Raw genomic sequence first — 26,976 nt, forward strand, 5'->3', positions numbered from 1 at the left:
AGGGAGGATGAGATGGTTGAATGGCATCACTGACTCAATGGACATCAGTTTGAGTGAGTTCTGGAAGTTGCTGATGGACAGGGAAGCCTGGCGTGCTGCAGTCCATGGGGTCGCAAAGAGTAGGACATGACAGAGCAAATGTACTGAACTATAGAATTAGTGATGTTTCCTTAAGAAACTTCTCTTTTCATTGCTCTAAGCAAAAAAAGTTTTTATGGTGGCACCTTGTTTGAAATAACCCCATGTGTGCCAAAATCAAAAGAAAAGGAGGGAATAAAAATTTAAAGAAGTGAGAGTTGGAAAGCATAGCTAATGCATTCTCCTGTAAACATAGGAGGTTCTTCAATTTCCTTCTCAAAATTATCATGTAATTTCTGTTTGAAAACCCATAGAGAAAATTTAACAGTATGGCAGGCAATTTGTATTAGACAATTCTAGCTTATAAATTAAAATTGAACCAATTTTAGTAACTGGTTCAAAATAACCTCTAGTAACTTCTATTGTTTTAAGCCAAATCTTACCTTTGAAGAAAATATTTAATAAATTGTCTCCTATCTTGTTTAATAGTTTTACAAGATAATAATCATTTTTAGATTTCTAGAACCCTCATTATGTTGCTAATTCTTTTCTGAAAATGTTGCTATCTGTCAATATACATGCACACATACACAGAATAAAACAAAAGGAAGCAGAAAGTCTATATTTGGGTCTGACCAATGACCAATTCACAATAAAGGATATTTAAAGTTACTTCATTTGAGTTTGGGATTTCAGTCTTATGGATTATTAGGTCTGTGACTTACACACTTGGAGTCAAGTGAAGTTAGAGCAGGTGATAAGCCCACCCACCTTTGCAATACCTCCATGCATGTTCAGAGATTCATGGAAATGTCAGATGAGTTCCCCAAACAGCCTCATCTCAGTTCATGTCTGGCTGATTTTATTTGGAGGTTCTACACTTCACTGCCTTCCTGGCCCAAGGCTACCATCCATGTGAAGTAGAAGGTAGAAACGGAGAATAGCAAAGAGAAACAGAGAAGCTTCAGAGAAGAGCACTGACTTGTCACAACCCTTTTTGCTCCAGGCCAGTGGGAGTGGCCAGATTTCATCTACTTTTTCTTAAATTAACTCATTTCTGTCCTGTTACTTGAAAATACATTTACTGTTTTTTTGGAAACAGCATTTGATAATGGAAGAATTGACATACATCTAATGGAGAAATAGTTTCTCACCCTGAAGGATATTTTTTTTTTTAAACTTCACAATGTTGTTTTAGTTTCTGCCATACAATGATGCAAATCAGCCATAATTATACATATATCTCCTTATTGAGCCTGCCTCTCCTCCCCTCATCCCACTTCTCTAGGTCATCACAGAGTGCCAACTGGGCTCCTTATGTTATACAGTAACTTCTCACCAGCTATCTATATTGCACACAGTAGTGTATGTATGTTGATACTACTTTCTCCATTTGTCTCCCTCTTTCTCTCCCCCACTGTATCCTCAAATCAGTTCTCTATGTCTGTGTCTTCATTCCTTCCCTTCAAATAGGTCCATCAACACCACTTTTCTAGATTCCATATATATGTATTAAATATACAATATTTGTTTTTCTTTTTTTAATTTATTTTAATTGGAGGCTAATTACAGTATTATAGTGGTTTTTGCCATACATTGACATGGATCAGCCATGGGTGTATGTGATCCCCATCCTGAACCCCCCTCCCACCTCCCCATCCCATCCTTCAGGATCATCCCAGTGCACCAGCCCTGAACATGCTATCTCATGCATCGAACCTAGACTGGCGATCTATTTCACATAGGATAATATACATGTTTCAATGCTATCCTCTCAAATCATTCCACCCTTGCCTTCTCCCTCTTACATCTGTGTCTCTCTTGCAGTCTCGCATATAGGGTCATTGTTACCATCTTTCTAAATTCCATATATATGCATTAGTATACTGTATTGGTGTTTTTCTTTCTGGCTTACTTCGCTCTGTATAATAGGCTCCAGTTTCATCCACCTTATTAAACTGATTCAAGTGCATTCTTTTTAATAGCTGACTAATATTCCATTGTGTATATGTACCACAGCTTTCTTATCTATTTGTCTGCTGATTGACATCTAGGTTGCTCCCATGTCCTGGCTATTGTAAACAGTGCTGTGATGAACATTGGTGTACATGTGTCTCTTTCAATTCTGGTTTCCTCAGTGTGTATGCCCAGCAGTGGGATTGCTGGGTTCTATTTCAAGTTTTTTTAAGGAATCTCTGCACTGTTCTCCATAGCGGCTGTACTAGTTTGCATTCCACCAACAGTGTAAAAGGGTTCCCTTTTCTCTGCACCCTTTCCAGCATTTATTGTTTTTTCATTTTTTACTTTTACTTTTTGCATTTTTACATTTTAAAAAATTTATTTACTTTAATTGGAGGCTAATTACTTTACAATATTGTAGTGTTTTTGCCATACATTGACATTAATCAGCCACGGGTGTACATGTGTTCCCCATCCTGACTCCCCCTCCCACCTCCTTCCCCATCCCATCCTTCTGGTCATCCCAGTGTACCAACCCTGAGCACCCTGTCTCATGCATCAAACCTGGACTGGTGATCTGTTTCACACATGATAATATACATGTTTCAGTGATATTCTCTCAAATCATCTCATCCTTGCCTTCTCCCACAGAATCCAAAAGTCTGTTCGACACATCTGTGTCTCTTTTGCTGTCTTAGATATAGGGTTATTGTTACCATCTTTCTAAATTCCATATATATGTGTTAGTAAACTGTATTGGTGTTTTTCTTTCTGGCTTACTTCACTCTGTATAATAGGCTCCAGTTTCATCCACCTCATTAGAACTGATTCAAATGTATTCTTTTTAAAGGTGGAGTAATACACCATTGTGTATCTGTATCACGGCTTTCTTATCCATTCATCTGCTGATGGACATCTAGGTTGCTTCCATGTCCTGGCTATTATAAACAGTGCTGCGATGAATATTGGGGTACATGTGTCTCTTTCAATTCTAGTTTCCTCGGTGTGTATGCCCAGAAGTGGGATTGCTAGGTCATATGGCAGTTCTATTTCCAGTTTTTTAAGGAATCTCCACACTGTTCTCCATAGTGGCTGTACTAGTTTGCTTTCCCACCAACAGTGTAAGAGGGTTCCCTTTTCTCCCCACCCTCTCCAGCATTTATTGCTTGTAGACTTTTGGATTGCAGCCATTCTGACTGGCATGAAATGGTACCTCACTGTGGTTTTGATTTGCATTTCTCTGATAATGAGTGATGTTGAGCATCTTTTCATGTGTTTGTTAGCCATCTGTATGTCTTCTTTGGAGAAATATCTGTCTAGTCCTTTGGCCCATTTTTTGACTGGGTCTTTTATTTTTCTGGAATTGAGCTGCAGGAGTTGCTTGTATATTTTTGAGATTAGTTGTTTGCCAGTTCCTTCATTTGCTATGATTTTCTCTCATTCTGAAGGCTGTCTTTTCACCTTGCTTATAGTTTCCTTTGTTGTGCAAAACTTTTAAGTTTAATTAGGTCCCATTTGTTTATTTTTGCTTTTAATTCCAATATTCTGGGAGGTGGATCATAGAGGATCCTGCTGTGATTTATGCCGGAGAGTGTTTTGCATGTTTTCCTCTAGTAGTTTTATAGTTTCTGGTCTTATGTTTGGATCTTTAATCCATTTTGAATGTTTTTTTGTGTATGGTGTTACTGTTCTAGTTTCATTCTTTTACAACTGGTTGACCAGTTTTCCCAGCACCATTTGTTAAAGAGATTCTCTTTTCTCCATTGTATATTCTTGCCTCCTTTGTCAAAGGTAAGGTGTCCATAGGTGCATGGATTTATCTCTGGGCTTTCTATTTTGTTCCATTGATCTATGTTTCTGTCTTTGTGCCAGTACCATACTGTCTTGATGACTGTGGCTTTGTAGTAGAGCCTGAAGTCAGGCAGATTGATTCCTCCAGTTCCATTCTTCTTTTTCAAGATTGCTTTGGCTATTCGAGGTTTTTTGTATTTCCATACAAATTGTGAAATTATTTGTTCTAGTTCTCTGAAAAATACCATTGGTAGCTTGATAGGGATCACATAGAATCTCTAGATTTCTTTGGGTAGTATACTCATTTTCACTATATTGATTCTTCTGATCCATGAACATGGTGTATTTCTCCATCTTTTGTGTCCTCTTTGATTTCTTAAATCACCAGTGTTTTACAGTTTTCTATATATAGGTCTTTTTTGTTTCTTTAGGTAGACATATTCCTAAGTATTTTATTCTTTTCATTGCAATGGTGAATGGAATGTTTTCTTAATTTCTCTTTCTGTTTTCTCATTGTTAGTGTATAGGAATGCAAGGGATTTCTGTGTGTTAATTTTATATCCTGCAACTTTACTATATTCATTGATTAGCTCTAGTAATTTTCTGGTGGAGTCTTTAGGGTTTTCTATGTAGAGGATCATGTCATCTGCAAACAGTGAAAGTTTTACTTCTTCTTTTCCAATCTGGATTCCTTTTATTTCTTTTTCTGCTCTGATTGCTCTGGCCAAAACTTTCAAAACTACGTTGAATAGTAGTGGTGAAAGTGGGCACCCTTGTCTTGTTCCTGACTTTAGGGGAAAAACTTTCAATGTTTCACCATTGAGGATATTTGCTGTGGGTTTGTCATATATAGCTTTTATTATGTTGAGGCATGTTCCTTCTGTTCCTGCTTTCTGGAGGGTTTTTATCATAAATGGATGTTGAATTTTGTCAAAGGCTTTCTCTGCATCTATTGAGATAATCATATGGTTTTTATCTTTCAATTTGTTAATGTGGTGTATCACATTGATTGATTTGTGAATACTGAAGAATCCTACATCCCTGGGATAAAGCTCACTTGATCATGATGTATGATCTTTTTAATGTGTTGTTGGATTCTGTTTGCTAGAATTTTGTTAAGGATTTTTGCGTCTATGTTCATCAGTGATATTGGCCTGTAGTTTTCTTTTTTTGTGGCATCTTTATCAGGTTTTGGTTCAACATTCAGAAAACTAAGATCATGGCAACTGGTCCCATCACTTCATGGCAAATAGATGGGCAAACAGTGGAAACAGTGGCTGACTTTATTTTTGGGGGCTCCAAAATCACTGCAGATTGTGATTGCAGCCATGAAATTAAAAGATGCTTCCTCCTTGGAAGGAAAGTTTTGACCAACCTAGATAGCCTATTAAAAAGCAGAGACATTACTTTGTCAACAAAGGTCCATCTAGTCAAAGCTATGGTTTTTCCAGTGGTCATGTATGGATGTGAGAGTTGGACTATAAAGAAAGCTGAGCACCGAAGAATTAATGGTTTTGAACTGTGGTGTTGGAGAAGACTCTTGAGAGTCCCTTGGACTGCAAGGAGATCCAACCAGTCCATCACAAAGGAGATCAGTCCTGGGTGTTCATTGGAAGGACTGATGTTGAAGCTGAAACTCCAATACTTTGGCCACCTGATGTGAAGAGCTGACTCGTTGGAAAAGACCCTGATGCTGGGAAAGATTGAGGGCAGGAAGAGAAGGGGACGTCAGAAGATGAGATGGTTGGTTGGCATTCCCGACTCAATGGATATGGGTTTGAGTGGACTCTGGGAGTTTATGATGAACAGGGAGGCCTGGTGTGCTGCGATTAATGGGGTCACAAAGAGTCGGATACGACTGAGTGACTGAGCTGAACTGAACTGATAATCCCGTTGCCATTTACTTTATTTTTTGGGGTTCGAGTTTATACCTTTTCTCTGTTTTCCTGTCTAGAGAAGATCTTTTAGCATTTGTTGAAAAGCTGGTTTGGTGGTGCTGAATTCTGTCAGCTTTTGCTGCTTCTGTAAAGCTTTTGATTTCTCCTTCATATTTGAATGAGATCCTTGCTGGGTACAGTAATCTGGGTTGTAGGTTTTGTCTTTCATCACTTTAAGTATGTCCTGCCATTCCCTTCTGGCCTGAAGAGTTTCTATTGAGAGATCAGCTGTTATCCTTATGGGAATCCCCTTGTGTGTTATTTGTTGTTTTTCTCTTGCTGCTTTTAATATTTGATCTTCGTTAATTTGATTGATGTGTCTTGGGCTGTTTAACCTTGGGTTTATCCTGTTTGGGACTCTCTGGGTTTCTTTTACTTGGTTGGCTATTTCCTTCCACATTTTAGGGAAATTTTCAACTATTATCTCCTCAAGTATTTTCTCATGGTCTTTCTTTTTGTCATCTTCTTCTGAGACTCCTATGATTCAAATGTTGGGGCATGTAACATTGTCCCAGAGGTATCTGAGGTTGTCCTCATTTCTTTTAATCCTTCTTTCTCCCTCTCTGCTTCATTTATTTCTACCATTCTGTCTTCCACCTCACTTGTCCTATCTTCTGCCTCAGTTATTCTACTGTTGGTTCCCTCCAGAGTGTTTTTGATCTCAGCTATTGCATTATTCATTATTGATTGACTCCTTTTATTTCTTCTAGGTCCTTGTTAAGCATTTCTTGCATCTTCTCAGTCATTGTCTCCAGGCTATTTATTTATGACTCCATTTTGTTTTCAAGATTTTGGGTCATTTTTAGCATCATTATTCTGAATTCTTTTTCAGGTAGACTCCCTATCTCCTCCTCTTTTGTTTGGTTTGGTGTGCATTTATCACGTTCCCTTACCTTCTGAATATTTCTCTGCCTTTTCATCTTGTTTAGGTTGCTGTTTTGGGGGTGGCCTTTCTGTATGCTGAAAGTTTGTGATTCCTCTTTATTATGGAGATTCCGCCCTGTGGGTGGGGTTGGATGAGTGGCTAGTCAAGGTTTCCTGGTTAGGGAGGCCTACGTTGATGTTCTGGAGAGTGGAGCTGGCCTCTTCTCTCTGGAGTGCAATAAAATGTCCTGTAGTGAGTTTTGAGTTGTCTGTGGGTTTCGTGTGATTTTTGGCTGCCTGTATTTTAATGCTCAGGGTTATGTTCTTGTGTTGTTGGAGAATTAGTTTGGTATGTCTTCCTCTGAAACTTTTGGCTCTTGGGTGGAGCTTGGTTTCATTGTAGGTATGGAAGCTTTTGGATGAGCTCTTGTTGATTAATGTTCCCTGGTGTCAGGAGTTTTCTGGTGTTTTCAACTTTCGGATTTAAGCCTCCTGCCTTAGGCTTTCAGTCTTATTCTTACAGTAGCCTCAAGACTTCTCCATCCATACTGCACCCATGATAAAACACCTAGGTTAATGGTGAAAAGATTCTCCACAGTGAGGGACACCCAGAGAGTTTCACAGAGTTACATGGAGAAGAGAGGAGGGAAGAGGGAGATAGAGGTGACCAGGAGGAGAAGAGGGGGAATCAAAAGGGGAGAGAGCAGTCTAGCTAGTAATCAATCCCCTATGTGCTCTCCGCAGTCTGGAACACTCAGAGAGGTTCATGAAGTTACATAGAGAAGAGAAGAAGGAGGAAGAAGATAGAGGTGACCAGGAGGAGAAGAGGGGGAGTCAAAGGGATAGAGACAGATCTAGCCAGTAATTAGTTCCCTAAATGTTCTCCACAGCCCAGAACACCCAAAATGATTCACAGAGTTGAGCAGAGAAGAGAAGGGGGAGGGAGGAGATAGAGGTGACCTGGGGGAGAAAAAGGAGAGTCAAAAGGGGGAGAGAGCAATCAAGCCAGTAATCACACTCCTAAGTAAAAATGGCTACTGAAGATTGGATTCTTAATGGTACAAAATTGATAACACATAGGCTCTGATGCTGGGAGGGATTGGGGGCAGGAGGAGAAGGGGATGACAGAGGATGAGATGGCTGGATGGCATCACTGACTCGATGGACATGAGTCTGAGTGAACTCCGGGAGTTGGTGATGGACAGGGAGGCCTGGCGTGCTGCAATTCATGGGGTCGCAAAGAGTCGGACACGACTGAGCGATTGAACTGAACCAAAAAGCAAAGATTAAAAATCTAGAGTAGAGGTTAGACTCTCAAAAATACAATATTAAAAAAAAATCACAAAGATTATAAGAATATATATATATATATGAAAATTTCTTTAAAATAGGGTCTTTTTTTTGCAAGGTAATAGTAGGTTATAAAAATGAAAATTAAAGGAGTAATAAATAACTTAAAATTTTAAATTAAAAAATGATAATAATAAAACACATCTAGGAATTTCTCTGGAGCTGTTGAGGGCAGTGTGGGGTCAGTTCAGTTTCAGATAGTTCCTTGTTCCAGCTTACACTTCTTCTCAAGGTCTATAGGCCCCATCCAATGTGCTAACTACAGGGTTTTAATATGTTGCACCTGTCACTTCCAAAGCAGTTCCCTCTTTGTTTATTTTGGCTTCTTCTGTTTGCAAGTCTCTTCAGTATCTAACTTACGCCCTGACACAAGGGGGTGAAGGTGGTCACTTATTTAGGCTCACTTATTCAGTTGTACTGTGTGAAGGGAGAAACACTGCAAACAAGTATCACTGGTGTGTGTGGGGAGTGCTTGAGGTGTCTGGGCCACACTGAGTTTACCCCCACTCATGGCGTGTGTGCTTTCCCAGTTTATACTGCTCAGGCTCCAGGTTGCTCTGCAGGGGAACTGTCCTAAGTGGGCCCTGGGTTTCGTGTACTTCCCAAGTCTAAGCCACTCAGGTTCAGGTTCTCAGGTACTCCACAAAGGCACAGATTTGGTTGGGCCTGCGTTTTGTGCCCTTCCCAGGTGCAAGTAGCGCAGGTGACCAGGTGTTTGTTTAGCACACTCTTACCAGGTGGGTGGTGCCTTTTATTGCCTCCCTGGTCCCAGCCCCTTGGTTTCCTGGGTGCACAGCAGAAGCACCATCTCAGGTGTGCCATGTGTCTCCTTTAGGGAGCTGATCTCTGACTGAGACCCTCCTGGCCCATGTCAACCGTCCAGGATCCCAGGAAGACTTGGTTAGCAACTGGGAACCCACTCACAGTTTGGTGGAGGATGCCATCTCTGGGGCCGAGATTGCCCCTCTTTCCGGCTCTGGCTGTCACCTGCCTGCCTCTCTGCCTCCAGCAGGGGGAGGGGCCGGCCTGCAGCTGGCTAGCTCTCCTCTGGTATTCACTTGGTTCTTTGTTCTGTGAGCAGGCCAGGTTGTGCCCTATAGCTTTTCTAAGGAAAGTCCTCTCTCTCTCTCTCTCTCTCTCTCTCTCTCTCTCTCTCTCTCTCTCTCTCTCTCTCCCCCCCCCTCCCTCCCCCTCCCCCCCGTGCCCCCCCACCCCCCACCCATCCCAGTTTGGCTTGCTATCTCATGTTAGCTCTCTCAGATTGTCCTCAGGGCCTTCAGCCCTGGTCCTTACCCTAAGCATGCAGGCTGTGTCTCCCTCTTCAGCCCCTGCTTGTTGCTACTTCTCCACTGGGAGTTGTGGTTAGGTGCATAATCTGTGGTTTGTTTTGTTTTGTTTCTCCCAGTTATGTTGCCCTCTGAGATTCCAAAACTCCCCACAGACCCGCCAGTTTCCTGGTGTTTGGAAACTTATCCTCTTTCACGACTCCCTCCCTGGGATGGGTCTCTGTCCCTAACTCTTTTGTCTCTCTTTTTATCTTTTGTCTTTTGTCCTACCTCCTTTCAAAGAGAATGGGCTGCCTTTCTGGGTGCCTGGTGTCTTCTGCCAGCATTCAGAAGTTGTTTTGTGGAATTTTCTATTTGTTTTTCTGTTCCTGATTTTCTTCACTCTGTATAACAGATTCTAGGTTCATTCATCTCACTAGAACTGATTCGCATTCGTTCTTTATCATGGCTGAGTAATATTCCATTGTGCCTGTGTACCACATCTTCTTTACCCATTCATCTTTCAGTGGACATCGGGGTTGCTTCCATGTGCTGGCTATTGTAAATAGTGCTGCAGTGAACACTGAGATACATATATGTCTATGTATGTGTGTATATATATATATGTATATTTGGATTGTGATTTTCTTATGCAATATGCCCAGTAGTGGAGTTGCTGGGTCATATGCTAGATTTTTTCCCTAGCTTTTTAAGGAATCTCCATACTGTTCTCCACAATGGTTGTATTAGTTTACATTCCCACCAATGGTGTAGGAGGTTTCCGTTTTCTCTGCAACCTCTCCAGCATTTATTGTTTGTAGATGATTTGATGATGGTGATTATGGCTGATATGAGGTGATACCTTATTGTAGTTTTGATTTTCATTTCTCTAATAATTAGTGATGTTGAGCCTCTTTTTTATGTGTTTATTGGCCATCTGTATATCTTCTGTGGAGAAATGTCTGTTTAGGTTTTCTGCCCATTTTTTGACTGGGCTTTTTTTTTCTTGATATTGAGATGTATGAGCCACTAATATATTCTGTAGATTAATCCTTTGTCAGTTGTTTCATTTGCAATTGTTTTCTTCCATTCTGAGTGTTGTCGCTTAACTTTTCTATTATTTCCTTTGCTCTGCAAAAGCTTTTAAGTTTAATTAGGTCCCATTAGTTTGTTTTTGTTTTTATTTCTATTATTCTAGGAGGTGTCACCCTGAAGGATATCAACGTAGCCCATAAGGACCAAGTCCAAACAGTTATGGTGGCAGTTTTAAACGAGGAATACGTGAAATAAAGAAGTGTATGTTGGTTGGGATGAGGTTGTATGTGGAGTGAGACATATGTAAAAGAGATATCATGCATAAAAAATTTCCTTTGATTATCTCTTTAAAGTAGGAAAAACACCCTCAAAATCAGAAAAATATGCAAGTAACCATGAAGCCTAACCCAGTTGGCCAGCGCTTTCTTACACATCTCCAAAAAAGAAATCCCAGAGTCCCACTGAAAAAAACATTCTACCTAGTTTTAGTTCCTAACTAGAAATTTCAAGTATCTGCATAAAAAGAGAAAGCATTTCATCAAGAGTTCACAAAAGCGGCACCTTGTGAGACGTATTATTTTGTTCAGTGTTCCCCGCTAATGTCATGCTACGCTTATGTGAAGTAATGCTTAGCCATTGCGAACTCATAACAGTCGCAAAATCTGGCTAGTGCATTCCTGTCTGCAAACTACTGATTTTTTTTTTTTTTTTTAGTATTTGTGTTGCCACATATCGCAACCATGCTATCTTAAGACATATGTTATTTGTATAACATATGAACAGCTACTGTGGGTGGGAGCTTTATTCTGGGCTCTCAGATCTAGAAAAAAATGTTATCAGTGTTGTCTCTGGTCTCAGACATATTTTCTACAACTTAGGTAAATGTGAACACATATCTTGGAAACTTTTGACATTTTGCTTTGTCAATAGCAATTATACAAAGTATGTTTACATAATCAGTACTTAGGAAGCTTTGTGGAGAAGGCAATGGCACCCCACTCCAGTACTCTTGCCTGGAAAATCCCATGGATGGAGGAGCCTGGTAGGCTGCAGTCATGGGATCGCTGAGAGTTGGACACGACTGAGTGACTTCACTTTCACTTTTCACTTTCATGCACTGGAGAAGGAAATGGCAACCCACTCCAGTGTTCTTGCCTAGAGAATCCCAGGGATGGCGGAGCCTGGTGGGCTGCTGTCTATGGGGTCACACAGAGTCGGACACAATTGAAGCAACTTAGCAGCAGCAGGAAGCTTTGTATTTGCTGCTTTAGGGTGGAGACCAGTCTTTGTTTCCCCATCATTTAGCACATGTGTAAGCACAGCTAACGACATAATAAATGTTGGGAAGCAACAAACAAAGACCTGAGAGCACACTTAGAAATAGCATGAAATAGTTTAGAGATCATTCTTCTGCAGAACCATAGATCATTAGGGGAGCCTTTGAGATCCATGAATTGGAAGAATCCAAGCTACTGATTTTACTTAGTGCAGACAGCTCAGTATCTTATAAAACAAAACAAAACAAATGAATAACATAGGTAGGGTTACAACTAAGGTCTCTGAACTCCTAGCCTAGTGATCTTTCCTAATTATAAAGAAACATGCAAAATGGACCCCTAGAGGGGGAAATGGAAAGTTGTTGAATTTTATTTCTAGTGCTTTCCTCCTCTCCCTATCTTTTAGACAATCTATGATGCCCAGACCTTGGCTTCCTAGGCCTTCTCTTCTGGATGACTCCCTAAGACTTCCCTCTATGCCAACCCACCGAGCTTGAGGTTCACCCACTCTCCATTGTCTCTATCTCCAGCCACAACATACTCACTACACTGACTTTTCAATACTAAGTAGAACATGATTTGATAAGATAATTTGGATAAAAGTGGAATCAGTAGTTAAGTTACTTTAATACAGTAATCAGTTTCTTAATCCAAATGAATAACCTCATAACGGATCATTTTCAGGGTACGTGGGGGTACAAAAAGGGTGAATATGCCTCACTTAATGTGGCAGATAGAGAAGGCAATGGGAGCCCACTCCAGTACTCCTGCCTGGAAAATCCCATGGATAGAGGAGCCTGGTAGGCTACAGCCCATGGGGTCTCGAAGAGTTGGACACAACTGACTGCCTTCACTTTCACTTTTTCACTTTCGTGCATTGGAGAAGGAAATGGCAACCCACTCCAGTATTCTTGCTTGGAGAATCCCAGGGACAGAAGAGCCTGGTGGATTGCCGTCTATGGGGTCACACAGAGTTGGACACGACTGAAGCAACTTAGCAGCAAGAGCAATGTGACAGAAATATTCTATGTAACCTAAGAAAAAAGGCTATCAATCTATATATATTTTTTTGGAGTCCTGAACTACTTGAGAAAGATCTGGCTTCTAATCCTGTCACTAGTAAGAGTTTTCTAAAACCTCTCTGAGTACCATTTTCCATATATGTGAAAAGGATTAATAATACCTGTCAATGCTCTCCAGTTAAAGATCACTGAGAACACTCCTGTAGTTTTAAAAGTTCAGTTTATTACCCATGGCTTCGATGGAGAATGCACACCAGGGTGAACCACAGGGCATCTCAGTAAGAGAGTATTAAAAAGAGGATTTCTCTGGATCAGGTGTTGCCTTATAGGAGGACAATCCTGTTATTGTGTACATAAAAGAAACAAATCTTATCTGTAAGAAAGCAGAGACTAATAGCTGAATTTAGTAAAGAAGCAGTAGTCACTCATATGTGGAGGAGGATGTTTGGTATTTTGTGGTCACATGGTGATGTGGTTTTCAACTGGGCTTAGAAAAACTTACAGAGTGGTCTTATTTGTTTTGTTTTAAGAGGGACCATGTGCAAGGTTGGTGACCTGTGAGAGTCCTTACACCCAGCTGGAGAGCAAGATGGCCTAGTGGTGAGCACTGGGACAGCTTCCAGCCACAGTGTGAACCAGTTGTGTTAGCCAAATTTCTAGATGTCAGAGGCTATTTAAAAATAGAGAAAAAGAAATTTTTTTAATCTTGTTTAATTTTTTGTTTCTATTCGTTTTCTTTCTTTCTCTTTTTGAAAAGGATTTGACGTAATCTATGTAGCTAAGTGGTGAGACCAAAGAGTTCTGTCTTCTTCCTCTCTCTTCCTTGCTCCCTTCTTTTTCTCTTACACAGTAAAAATGTTTTTTAAGTTTCCCCGCTTTTTTCTTTTTTTACAGTTTATTTGTTCCTTTAATCCCTATAAATAGTTTTAGACTCTGAAGTGATTGGGAAATCTTGAGAAAGCAAATATCTAAATAGTGCTCATGAGATGCAGTTTTGATACACAATTGTGAGTGCATTCCTGATTTTATGGAGGATTTTGAGACGCAAATGTTTCTAAACTTCTTCTAAAAGATTGCATTTACTAAAAATGGGATGGTGGAATCTGGTGGGGTTTGTCTAGTGGAGAGGGCAGGAATGGTTGCTTCTGTTTGTTTGGAGCTGTAGGTTTAATGACAGTGAAGTCATTTTATAGAAGGTGGCAGTTCCTGGAAAGGGGGCTCCCAGCCCACATTCCCCACCTCCAGGGGTGGGAGATGATGCTAGGCTGGATCTGTGCTCCTCCAGTTACCCTCCTGTTAAACATCAGTCCTTTGTTGTGTGGGAGAAATCATGCGGAGTGTGTGGCTTTGATCTTACAAGGAAAAGGAGGTGGCTGACTTAAAGACGGGGGAGTTGCAGGGCTGTTCCTTGAAAGATTGAAGGCATGGTAGAAGAGGAGGGTTAAGATTATCTTGGTTGTTAAAGCAGCTAAAGGGAAAGGGTAGGAAATGCCAACTACATGCCCACCTATGTGATTTCATGGGAGAGGAAAGAAAGCAGGGACATCAAAAGCAGGTGCACCTACATGATTTTACTGGTAAAGACAGTAAAAGCAGTAAAGTTTATCAGATTAGACACTGATAAACACATGGCTCAGTATCAGATCCTGAGTGCAGGGTTATTAACCACTTGCACCCTCTGGGTTCATCAGCTTCAAATGCAGGTAGTTAATGGATGTTAATAATAAATGACTATTAACATTAACCTAATTGATTCTTCAAGAGAATTTAAGTAGTGGTTGTTAAATACAGAAGTTTGATTTCTTAGGAAGAAAATTCTTTTGACGTTCGAGCCTTGAATTTGGTAATTATTATTGGGATGAACATTTATTATGTGGATGGTGGTCAATTGGCTCTGCCTGAATAAGAAAAATAACCCAAAAGTTAATGCATTTAACTTTTGAGGACTTTAACATGCTTTTCTAGAGCTTTGAGGGCATTAATAGACATAACAAGCATAGTTGTTTAGAAATAAAATATTGGGGGAAGCTAATATTTTAATGATGCTTCTAACCCTTTGGACATTTGTTGAATCACCTTTAAAACCAAACTTTTGAGGCACTTTGAATCTTGCAGGTGACTTTTTCAAGTCACTGTTGGTTTTTGTTCTATTTAATGATTATTCTAATACTTGAAGTAAAATATCTCTTTTGGGGAGTTGCAACTATGTAGTCTAGCCTATGCTAATTTTGCTCTGTGAAAATTATGCTCTGTGGAACCAAGCCATTATTAACAAATCACAAGAATGCTTAAAGATACATAATTCATAAATGTGTAGTTATTCTAGGGCATGTCTTAACAGATCACTATGGCATTAAGAATGTCCCTTCAAATTATATCTTAAATGGAATATGTTAATTTTTAGTATTCTTTTTTAAATATGTGGTTTAAATTCTCAAAGGTTAAAAAATATATAAAGAAAGGGAAACTGCTCTTTCTACCAATAGAATATGCATCTCTTTTACCATACTTTAATTACATCTTGATTACTACGAATGCATTTTTTCCACTCTAGAAAACAAAAGTTATAATTTCAAATAATGAGGATGTTCGCTAAACTACTGATGTTAAATTTTATATGATTTTATTATAAGGAAAGTTCATAGTTGACCTTCCCTTTTAGTTTTAGTTTCCATGTTTAAATCAGGTGCATAACATTTACAGAAGTAAATTCAAAGAACATTAATGAAGCTATCCTTTGTGGTTGGACTTGTGTAGATAAATCATCACATTCAATCTCTAAATAATTTAATGAGCTATTAGTATGCCTATTTCATAAATACAGTATTTCAAAAAATATAATACAAGTTTGGCAGTATTTATAGTCATGGAGATAAAAATTGGAATGATTATTTTTGGGGGCTCCAAAGGTCACTGCAAATGGTGATTCCAGCCATGAAGTTAAAAGACGCTTACTCCTTGGAAGGAAAGTTATGACCAACTTAGATAGCATATTGAAAAGCAGAGACATTGCTTTGCCAACAAAGGTGCATCTAGTCAAGGCTATGGTTTTTCCAGTGGTCATCTATGGATGTGAGAGTTGGACTATAAAGAAAGCTGAATGCCAAAGAATTGATGCTTTTGAAGTGTGGTGTTGGAGAAGACTCTTGAGAGTCCCTTGGACTGCAAGGAGATCCAACCAGTCCATTCTGAAGGAGATCAGCCCTGGGATTTGTTTGGAAGGAATGATGCTAAAGGTGAAACTCCAGTACTTTGGCCACCTGATGCGAAGAGCTGACTCATTGGAAAAGACTCTGATGCTGGGAGGGATTGTGGGCAGGAGGAGAAGGGGATGACAGAGGATGAGATGGCTGGATGGCATCACCAACTCGATGGACATGAGTTTGGTTGAACTCCGGGAGTTGGTGATGGACAGGGAGGCCTGGTGTGCTACAATTCATGAGGTCACAAAGAATTGGACACGACTGAGCGACTGAAGTCAATTACCTATAGCCACAGTATTCTTTTTGTTATATCTCAGTTACTTCTGTACCAAAAAGTGTTTGGTTTTAGCAGCGACAGTCCCTCTGGACCCTGATACGTGGTCTTTTACTTTCCTACTTCACACTCAGTAAGGAACCTTGAGAGTCAGAATCAAGGCCCACTGTTTGCTCGTGGAATACAGAGCAACCCAGAGGCCACACAGAGCATTGAGACTATCTGAGGAACTCAGATTGCCTTTTGGAAATTCTTCACTGTCAGGATTTGTTAACAAGAATTTATAACACAAAGATAGTGTATAGCCCAGCAGATTGAGACCAATCATAACAAATAATGTTCTAGAAGTAAAAAAATTACTTTTTGAGTAGAAAGTGAAAATTCAGCCTCTTTAAAACTGTGGCCGTATCACAGAATGTGAGTTCACGTCTGTGGCCCATGATGTGGGGATGGTGCAGCCCAGTGGTTTCTGAATCCTTTTTAAATAGAATCACCTTCATTCCAAGTAAAATCTCACCCTATGTTTCAATCTAATGGATAGTGGTAGTTTTCATTTTGCAAGGAAAAATGTAAGCTTTTAATTATGATAAATTTCATGAATTAAAAATAATTGGGCACTTTAGGTGAATGCAAGTATTTGAAATTTTGATTTCTGAGTGACATTTGCCATATGTATCTGTTTCTCAATTTTGTCTTGGTCACCCAGTGAGTAAATATGTGTGGTATGTAACACATTTAATTGTGTGTGTTCCTTTGGTTTCGAAAGTTGTTTTTAAAAATTCAAATCAAATATTTGCACAGCTGTGACTCAGTTCAGTAATACAACTAAAAAACCCTGGGATCGTGGATGTCCATTACCTACAGTAGCATAAGGGCTAGTGATTCTGAATCTCAGCATAGTGCTTATTCTCCTGATATTTTCTGAAAAGGCTACCCTGACTCCTGAGAATTCAAGCATTCATTCATTCTCATGTTCTTCCTTTTTTTCTGACCCTCCTTCTCTTGGTCTATGAAAAAGAGCTTCGTGTGTCTTTACATCTTCATCAATTTTTCTATTATAGGAGCAGCAGAAAAGAGTTCTAAGCATGGTGCAGAAGATAAGACTCAAACCATTATTACAGCCATGAAAGAAAGAATGAAGATCAGGGAGACAAACAGGCCAGAGGTGTTTGAAGTAATTCAGGAAATGTTTCAGATTTCTAAAGAAGATTTTGTGCAGTACACAAAGGCAGCCAAACAGAGTGTACTGGATGGGACATCTAAGTGGTCAGCAAAAATAACCATTACAGGTAAAAATAAGTCTTTTTGAAAAATTTTATTCTGCTTTGAGTTTTTATATATGTTAGAAATCACTGCTAATAATTGTTATAGGCAAAATAAATAGATTTTTTCAGTCTTGTCAACTTTGAAGTTTAATTGAAACTTCAAATTTCTTAAAGGTATGGTAGATAATTGAAGTCATTTCAGTCCATGTCTCATTCTAATCAAAAGCTCTTCGAGAGGAAGAAAGTTCTGTTTTATAATATATTTGTCAATACCCTGCAGTTTACAAGAGATTAGTTTTGTTGCTGCCTGACACTGATAAATGACAAAAGTAGCCAATAATCTCTTTAGTCAGTTTTTCTTAATGAGAAGACAAATATCATTTTACTTACTCCTGGGTCAATAGCCCTTATCCATTTGATCCTTGACTCAATGTAATTTGAGTATAGTGATGTCTAGTAATTTGAACTTATGAAGTTGCTCGTTATAGTAACAGCAGCTGCATAGGTTATCATGTTAATATTTACCAAGCCTCTTAACTCACTCATATTGTATTCAAAAGGCAAAATTAAGAAGCTTTTCTTTAATACTGACAGTACACTCATATACACAAACATATTTTAAATCACAGACTTTGAACTACACTGGATAATTCAAAATATTTACTGAATTAATCGGCTTAATGTTTGTGCATTCTCATTTGTCTATACATGCATGCAGTGACATATGAGTATATAGATAAGAAATATATGTAGATGTATGTCTGCAGCTACTCTTCATTACAGGCAAAAGGAAATATTAGTCAAAGAAAGATTTGAATGTTGCGTGGTTTGTTCTTTCATTAAATATTTTGTTAAATCCTGCTGTTCATGAGAGTGAAAGCCATGGGGATATGTCTGCAAACGCAAAGGACAAAGTAATAGAAAACGTTTCCTTCATTATCAGTTTTTTGTTTCTGCAAAAATACTTATACTAAAAGATTGAATTTGGTTTGTTTCAGTGGTTTCTGCACAAGGCTTGCAGGCAAAAGACAAAACAGGGTCTAGTGACCCGTATGTTACAGTTCAAGTCGGAAAGAACAAAAGAAGGACTAAAACCATTTTTGGAAACTTGAATCCAGTGTGGGATGAAAAGTTTTATTTGTAAGTATATAATGGAAAACTATTAAAATATTGAAATATTTGAGGATATATTTACAAGCATGGAAATATACAAGCAATAATTATCTCGTTTTAATTGTATCTATGCAGAAATTATAAAAAGATGTTGTGAACTGATATTGTGAACTTATTTAATACTCTTATAATATTATCTGTTCCTCATCTTGAGAAGCAAGTGAATAAAAATAATAATATTACAAACAAAAAAGGTGGCACAGCTGGGGTTAGTTTGCAGGAGGAAAAAAAAATGATTACAACATGATCTATAACTTGAGTTGACCCAGTATAGTGAGGAATTTATAGGCTTGATTCAGCAATATCTTGACATCTGAAGATTTATGACTGAAAACAGTAGAAAGACTTTGAGCGTCACATGGCTTATCATACCCATACCAGCCTATACTGATGAAATGGTTGATGATAACTTTTCGAACCTCTCATTTTTTGTGGGTCATTTATTTTTAAACCTTTTATATCCTGTACCAAACAGCAAGGAATCATTTTTCTGTCAAAGGTTGTTTTCTTTCTGTCATTCCTTCTTGGAGAGAGATAAGATGACTTCCAGTTACCATTTGTTGGAAATGAAAATCCCAATCTATGAGTTTAAAAGTAAACGATGCTTTTCTCTTTCCTTCTTTCTTTGTTAATGGTTTAAACATGGATCTCCTTTACATGCTAAGTAAGCAAACACAACATATACAGATTGTTTGGGAATGTGGCATATAGTGTGTGTGAAATAAGAGTTTCATGTGTATATTGGCTTAGGAAGTATTAAGAAAAAAGTGTGGAAAATGAGTTGGGACTCAATAACAGAGGGTACCAGTGAGAGTGTTAAGAGCTTTCTGTGACTTCTCCCTTCAAACTACTGAGAGAAACAATTTTACTCTCTCTTTGTTTATTAACAGAAGATAAGAAATTGATTCATAGTCAAAAATTCTTATTCCTAAGGCAGTCAAGTAAGTGAATAAAGCAGGATAAGGACCATAAAGGAGAGGGAAAGGCACTGTTGCAAACTTGAGAGCAAGTGACTCACGAGCAAGAAACATCTCCTTGCCATGCAGTCTTGTAGGTGCAGTGCAGCTAGAGCTACATTTTGTAGGAGAAACTGAAAATCTGAACGTTCAAAACCAGCAAAGTGAATCAGTTACACATATACATATATCAACACTTCTTTTCCCATGTAAGTCATTATAGAGCATTAAGTAGAGTTTCCTATGTTATACAGTATATCATACAGTCTTGATATACAGTGTATCATACAGTATATCATAAAGCTTTACTTTGTAATAAATGAAGTCTTAATATCAGGTAGTCCTAGTTGTCCAACTTTTTCTTTTTTCAAAGTTATTTTATATATTTTAGAACCTTTTAATTATTTCCGTGGTATGTTTTAATCAACATCACTTTTTCCATACAAAGGGAAGCCTAGGATGGTTTTGATTGCTTTATTCCCTTGGCTAAGATTTCCAGTATAATGCCAAGTAAAAATGATAAAAGCAGACATCCTGGCTTTGTTCTTGATATTAGAGGGAAGTGGTTCCTTTCTTGATTAACTCTGATATTACCTGTATACTTGTAGGTGCCATTTTTCCACTTAAGACAGCAATCTTCTACTTCCAGTAGGCTAAGAGTTTTGATCAGAAGTCAATATTGCATTTTGTCTAAGCTTTTACTGCATACTGAGATGACTGTTTGATTCTAAATGTCATTTTGAAAAATATACTTGGACAATATTGTTCCATTGTCTTTGTGTTTTTGTTGCTTTCTTATTTTTCATGAGAAATCTGTTGTCTTCTTTGTTCCTCTGTACATGTTATCCCCCACACCCATGATTGCTTTTAAAGTTTTGTTTTCTTTACTTACCTGTACAATTGATTATGGTGTGCCATGGTTTAATTTTCTTTGTGTTTCTGGTGCTTAGGGTTTATTGAGCTACTTGAGCCTATGAGTCTGAAGTTTACTTTAAATTTGGAAAAAGTTTGGCCATTATTTCTTCAAATATTCTTTCTGCTTCTGTCTTCTGGAGGTTTCACTTACACATATATAAAGCCTCTTGAAGTTGTCCCACAGACCATGGATGCTCTACCCAACTCCCGCCCCGCCCAGTCCCTTTCCTTTCTCTGGGTTTCCTTTGAATTATTTCTGTTGCTGTGACTTCTTCTGTAATGTCTAATCTACTCTTAATCCAAGCCACTGTATTTTTCACCTTAGATGTTTTAGTTTCCATATCAGGAAGTTCAGATTGAGTCTTTGCATCTTCAGCAACTCTACTTAACTGTTTTAAAAATTAAGATGTACTTGGAGGAGGTGAAGTTCATAGGAAAATTGAAGAGCCCATGTAGGGATTTCCCAATATGCCTTCTACTCCTACATATGCATAGCCTCCCTCTATTATTACCATCTCCCAACAGAGTGTGGGGGTATTGTTACTATTGATAAACCTACATTGGCACAAGATAATTATTCAAAATTCATACGAGACATAAAATTTCTCATAGTGTTTATATTCTATATGTTTGGACAAATGTATAATAACAGTATTCATCATTATGTATCATACACACTATTTTCACCACCTTAAAAATCCTCTGCTCATCACCTGTTCATTACTCCTCACTCCACCAATTCTTGACAACTACTGATCTTTTCAGTTCAGTTCAGTTCAGTTCAGTCGCTCAGTCGTCTTTTACTGTCTCCAAAATTTTGCCTGTTCTAGGAGGTCCTATTATTTTGAGTTACACAATATGTATCCTTTCCAGGTTGACTTTTTTTCATTTATTAATATACATTTAAAGTTCTGTGGTTTTTTTTCATGGTTTGATAGCTCATTTCTTTTTTAGCACTGAGTAATATTTGTCTTGATGTACTAGAATAATATTATCTTGAATTTATCCATTCACCTACTGAAGAAAATCTTGGTTACTTCCAAGTTTTAACCATTGTGAATAAAGCTGCTATAAATACTGTAGGTTTTTATGTGGTCATAAGTTTTCTGCTCCTTAGAGTAAATGCCAAGGAGTATGATTGCTTGATCATATGATAAGACTATGTTTAGTTCAGTAAGAAACTGACAAACTGTCTTCTAAAGTGGATATACCATTTTGCATTCTCACCAGCAGTCAGTAATAGTTCTTGCTCCATATCCTCTCTGCATTTTGAATTTTGGTTGTTCCGATGGGTGTGTAGTGATACTTTGCTGTTGTTTTATTAATACCGTGATTTTCATTTAAGACATACTCTATGGGATATCTTTTAATTTGCTTTTTTGCCATCCTTGTTATTTTCTTTAATGAGGTGTCAAGGTTTGTGGCCCAATTTTAAATCAAGTTGTTTATTATTATTGAATTTTATTATTTCCTTGAATATTTTGGATACTAGACTTTCATCACATGTATGTCTTAAAAATACTTTCTCCCTATCTGTGGCTTGTCTTCCCATTCCTCTGATACTGTCCTTCTGTACTTAACTTTCTGATTCATGCACTTATTATGACAGTTATTTTAATGCCCTTAACTGCCAATTCTATCATCTGTGTCCATCCTTGGTTAGTTTTGATTGATATTGTTTTCCCCTTGTTTTGTGTCATGTTTTTCTGCCACTTCCTGCGCCTGATGGTTTAAATTGAATAACAGACTTTGTGAATATTACCTTGGTGGTTGCTGAATACTTTTAACATCCTCTAAATATTCCTGAGCTCTGTTCTGAGATGTAGTTAAGTTACATGGAAACCCTTTAGTTCTTTAGGTCTTGCTTTCAAAATTTATTAAGTGGAAATGAAACAGCACTCAACTTCAGGCTAATTACGCCTCAGTGCTGAAGCAAGACTTTGCCGTATCCTCTGCCAACTGACTCATGAATGATAAACTTTTCTTATCTGTGCAGTAGACATAAGCACTACTTCTGGCCCTGGTGAGTGCTGGGCATTGTGACATCTAATCATTTTGAGGATGGCTTCTAACCTGGCCTTGGGTCGTTTTACCACATGCATGCACTTGTTACTCAACTGATTGCTCAGGATGAGCCTGTAGCAGATTGGAAGTTGTTTTTGTTTTTGTTTTTTTTCAGTTCAGTTATCTTCTGTTTGATAGTATGCCCTGTGACTTCTAACTGCTTTGGTTTCCTCAGATTTTCAGCTCTGTCTTTCTAACTCAGAGAGTCCAGTGGACTCCACCTGGCTTTCCTGTCTTTGCACAGGGGCCTGGAAATTCCCTCAGGGAAGTTAGCTGAAGTAATGGTGAGGTTCACCTTGTTAATTTTTTTCTTTTTTTGGTCTTCTTGCAATCACTGTTGACAAATCTTCAGTATATTGAAAAATAATGTTTCAAATATTTTGCTCACTTTTTTACTTTTCATATGAGAGTGTATCTCTAGTCTCTCTTACTCCTTCTTGACTAGAATAGAAAGTCTGGAACTTTGAATTCAGTTGGTTAGCAGAACAAAATAAGATAGTGTCAGAGCCAACACAGAGCATGTGAAACAGGGTACAGCATCTGGATATATGTGATCCATAGTTTGCTAATTGCAATCTATGAAACAAAGCGGCAGTCCCCAGCCTTTTAAATAAGGCATCCTTAATGCTGTAGTATTATGTCGACAGCATTAGACAGACATTACTACAGAAATGCTGTAGTCGAAATAGTCTAGTTTTCTAATCCTGCAAAGGGCCCCGTTTGACAAATCATCTGAGTAATGATGCATACATGCAATGAGAAAACTGCCCCAAATCAAGATAAGTTCCACCCAAAAGAACTAGATATGACAGCGTCCAGCGCTCATTCATGTCAGGAATAGTGTTTGTCCCCACTGGACAGGTCAGAAAACTTCATGGTTCATGGGCTGAGTATATTGAAGTAGGTAGTTAAAATATGAGTTTTTGATATGCTGATTGGCAGTTTTTCATGTAATTTACTGTATGCTTGGTTTTCCTTTTGAGAAGAGACACCACATACTGGCAACAACAATATATGTATTTTTTAAATAGTCGTCTTTTCAAGGAAGAGAAAATTTAAATTTATTGTACCCTGTTGTACATATATTGGAGAAGGAAATGGCAACCCACTCCAGTGTTCTTGCCTGGAGAATCCCAGGGACAGAGGAGCCTGGTGGGCTGCCGTCTATGGGGTCGCAGAGTCGGACACGACTGAAGAGACTTAGCAGCAGCTGTACGTATATACATATTTAGCTTATTTTCACTTCTCCATTAATATTTATGAGCTGTAAGTGAAACTATGCTCACAAATATTTTGTTTCTTTCCTTCTAGAATGTACAACATGAATGTCTAAATTTTCAACAGTAATTAATTTTGTTGTCAGCTACCGGAACGCAAAGATTCCATTTTTATTATTGATGTTCTATATCATTGGTTCTAGAAATACTATTTTGAATCTACCTGTGCATGTTTTCATTTACCATGAAAATGGTATGGAAAATTACAAACTTATCTTTCTTAGTAAGGGGCTTTCTTTGGCAGGAGGAAATGAGTTCATGGTGAATTTATGTGCAGATTTTGAAAAATGCATACATGTCATAGATGAACTCATCCATGCCTCCCGCTAACCTGACAGTTCTGCCCTGTGAACTGGAGTGTAAAAACGTGTCCTGAGGTTCTGAAAATAGGATGGCTTATTAATGGTGTGACTTTAGCTTGCATTTGGGGCAATTTGTTTAAATTCTGAACTTTAGCTTTTCTAATATGAAAAACTGGGATAATATACACTTCATAGGATTGATATATTTCTTGAGATAATATATAGAGAGCTTTTGTTACCTGTTAAACATATTCAAAATGGCGGTTGTATTATTACAGTGATTAACATTAGTGACATCATATCCTTTGTGCCAAGGAGCAAACATAGCAGTAATACTTTAATACTGAAAAAGTTCCAGTCTAAATAATGAGGCCAAGATTAGTCTTATGAACAAGGTGCTGTAGGAAGGAAGTACTGCTGAAATAAGACTTTGAGAATTGAAATAGAGTGAAATATTGAGACAATGTTTTATCCAACTCCTTCATTTTATTGATAAAAAATTAAAGCTTAGACAGGTTATAGTACAGTCAAGTCTACAAAGGAGCCCCCTATTGTGAAATAAAAAATAAGATACAAGTATAAGTACAGAGGTCTGTTTTTACCCACATTTAAATTCTTCCTTTGGAAAAATGCAGTTGACCTGAACCAACAAGGCAGTCACAAGCTGGTAAAACAAAAATGCAAATGAAGTAATTTTTCAATTTTTTTTGCTTGAAAGCTTAATTGTTCTCCCACTAATGGCACTTTGCCCTCAAGAGATTAATGCTAAGTGATTTCAATTTTAATTCTACCTCTCTTACCGTGGGTTAAAAAGAGAAGTTGGAAATTTTAATCTTCAAAAGCTATGGAATGTGTGATTCTAGAATGGGGCACTCTGGAGAGTGTTTACAGGGAAAAGAGGCATGACCAATTAAGCCCTTGCAGAAATGTGGGTTAGTGGGGGTTGTAAATGTGTAATTTTTAAAATATCACATGAGCATTAATTAAGCTAATATATATAAAAACACTTTGAAAATGATAATGTTATGTAAATCTAAGGTGCTCATTATCTTTGCTCTTGGATCCTAGTAATTTATGTATTTGATCATTACATAATTAATTATGACATTTTATTTTATTTTGCTGTGCTACAGTTAATGAAATGTTTATGCTTATCATAAACCATTCCCTCAAGAGGAAAAGCAGTCAGTCTCTCCAGTGGATTCTAGCGAGAAAATGGCAGTATTGTCTGCCCCTTTACTGAATAAGAAATTTTGTGGTTAGGAGACTTAGTTTATATGTTATATGTTGATACTGTGATTTCTAGAGAACCCTATAGTTGATCCATGGTGCCTCATTTTTGCTAACATAGGAAATGAAAACAAAATGTCACACTGACACCCTCTTGGAGGGGCAGTAGCAGGCATGTATTGGCTACCTTGTTTTGATGGGTATTAACCACTAGAGTAAAGAGTTAATTTTAAAAAGAGTCTAGTCAATGCAATGCCTATGGTAGGAGTGTGGACATGCCCTCATTTATTCATGGTGATGTTGAATAGACATGGAAGTGGTGTTTAAACATTCTACTCATGTATTGTCTGAACAACCAGCTCCACTTGCTTAGTGGGGTATCAGTTAAATTGTACTTCCATTTCCTTATATGCAAAGCACTGTACTGGGTCCATGGGAAGTACTGACTTGAGTAATTTCATATTATATTAAAAAAAAACCAACTCTCTGGACTTAAAGTTTATAAACCTAAGTTCCAGAGCCCTTCTAGATTCAGCATGCTTCTTAACCACCAGGAAATGCCTCAACCTCTTTGAATCTCAGGTTCACAGTGGGTGGTTGTTGTTCAATCGCTCAGTCATGTCTGACTCTTTATGACCCCATGGACTGTAGTACACCAGGCTTCCTTGTCCTTCACTATCTCCCAGAGTTTTTCAAACTCATGTCCATTGAATCTGTGATGCCATTCAATCATCTCATTCTCTGTTGTCCCCTTCTCCTTCTTTCAGTCTTTCCCAACATCAGAGTCTTTTCCAGTGAGTCTGTTCTTTGTATCAGGTGGCCATGGTGCTCCAGCTTCAATATCAATCCTTCCAATGAATACTCAGAGTTGATTTCCTTTAGGATGGACTGCTTTGATCTCCTTGCTGTCCAGTGGACTCTCCAGAGTCTTCTCCAGCACCACAATTCAAAAGCATCAATTGTTTGGTGCTCAGCTTTCTTTATGGTCCAACTCTTACATTCATACATGACTAGTTGGAAAAGCCATAGCTTTGACTATACAGACCTTTGTTGGCAAAGTGATGTCTCTGCTTTTCAATACACTAGGTTCCTGTATTGTGTCTAGGTTTGTTCACAGTGGGCATATAGTGCCCCCCTGTGCTCAATAGTGCTCAATAGTACAGAAAGTATTCCCCTCCTTGACTCAGTAAAGTTATTGTTATGAAGTAGCATTATACATAAGCTCCTTTAACCCAGAAGTATCAGAAACTCATAATGCTGTTCTTTATAGAGGTATGATTGCCTTGGCCCTCAAAACATATGCCACCTGTGTTCAATTACCAGCAACCCAGATGGAGTGGCACACTGAGTGTCTCAGGCCCAGGACTCTCCACCATGCCGTGTGCTGCTCAGCTCAGGGCTGAGTATGAATTAAGTATAAACTAATCTCCATAGGAGATAGCATTAAATACTACAATTGAAAAAATGTCTTTAGAGCATGACAGGTTCATATTTTAAAATGACAGGCTGAATGTAATCAGGGATTTGATGTATTGCCTGGATTACTAGTGCAGGCCTCTTTTGGACTACGTGGGAAGGGAGCATTTCCGCAGTCTTCTGAGCTGGCTTGCAACAATGGTATCAGCATCAGAAAGTCATTTGTCAAACAGATAGTCCCACATTTGTCCAAAGCAAGAAGGAGCTTAGTCACAATTTACAGGGTTACAGATTTGTTTACTAATCATTGTCTATATTGTGGC

The 26,976-nt window shown here is 38.3% G+C and overlaps 1 protein-coding gene across 1 annotated transcript in view; it reads left to right on the forward strand.

Annotated features, from left to right (window-relative positions):
• UNC13C (unc-13 homolog C) overlaps positions 1-26,976 on the forward strand; it is a 678,662-nt gene that overhangs the window by 287,331 nt on the left and 364,355 nt on the right. Inside the window, exons 11-12 of the mRNA XM_005685753.3 lie at positions 17,117-17,344; positions 18,319-18,460. Coding sequence (XP_005685810.2) covers positions 17,117-17,344; positions 18,319-18,460 — 370 coding nt within the window. The remainder of the gene's footprint in view (positions 1-17,116; positions 17,345-18,318; positions 18,461-26,976) is intronic.

Source organism: Capra hircus, chromosome 10, assembly GCF_001704415.2.
Source record: "Capra hircus breed San Clemente chromosome 10, ASM170441v1, whole genome shotgun sequence".
In the NCBI taxonomy this organism is placed as follows: domain Eukaryota; kingdom Metazoa; phylum Chordata; class Mammalia; order Artiodactyla; family Bovidae; genus Capra; species Capra hircus.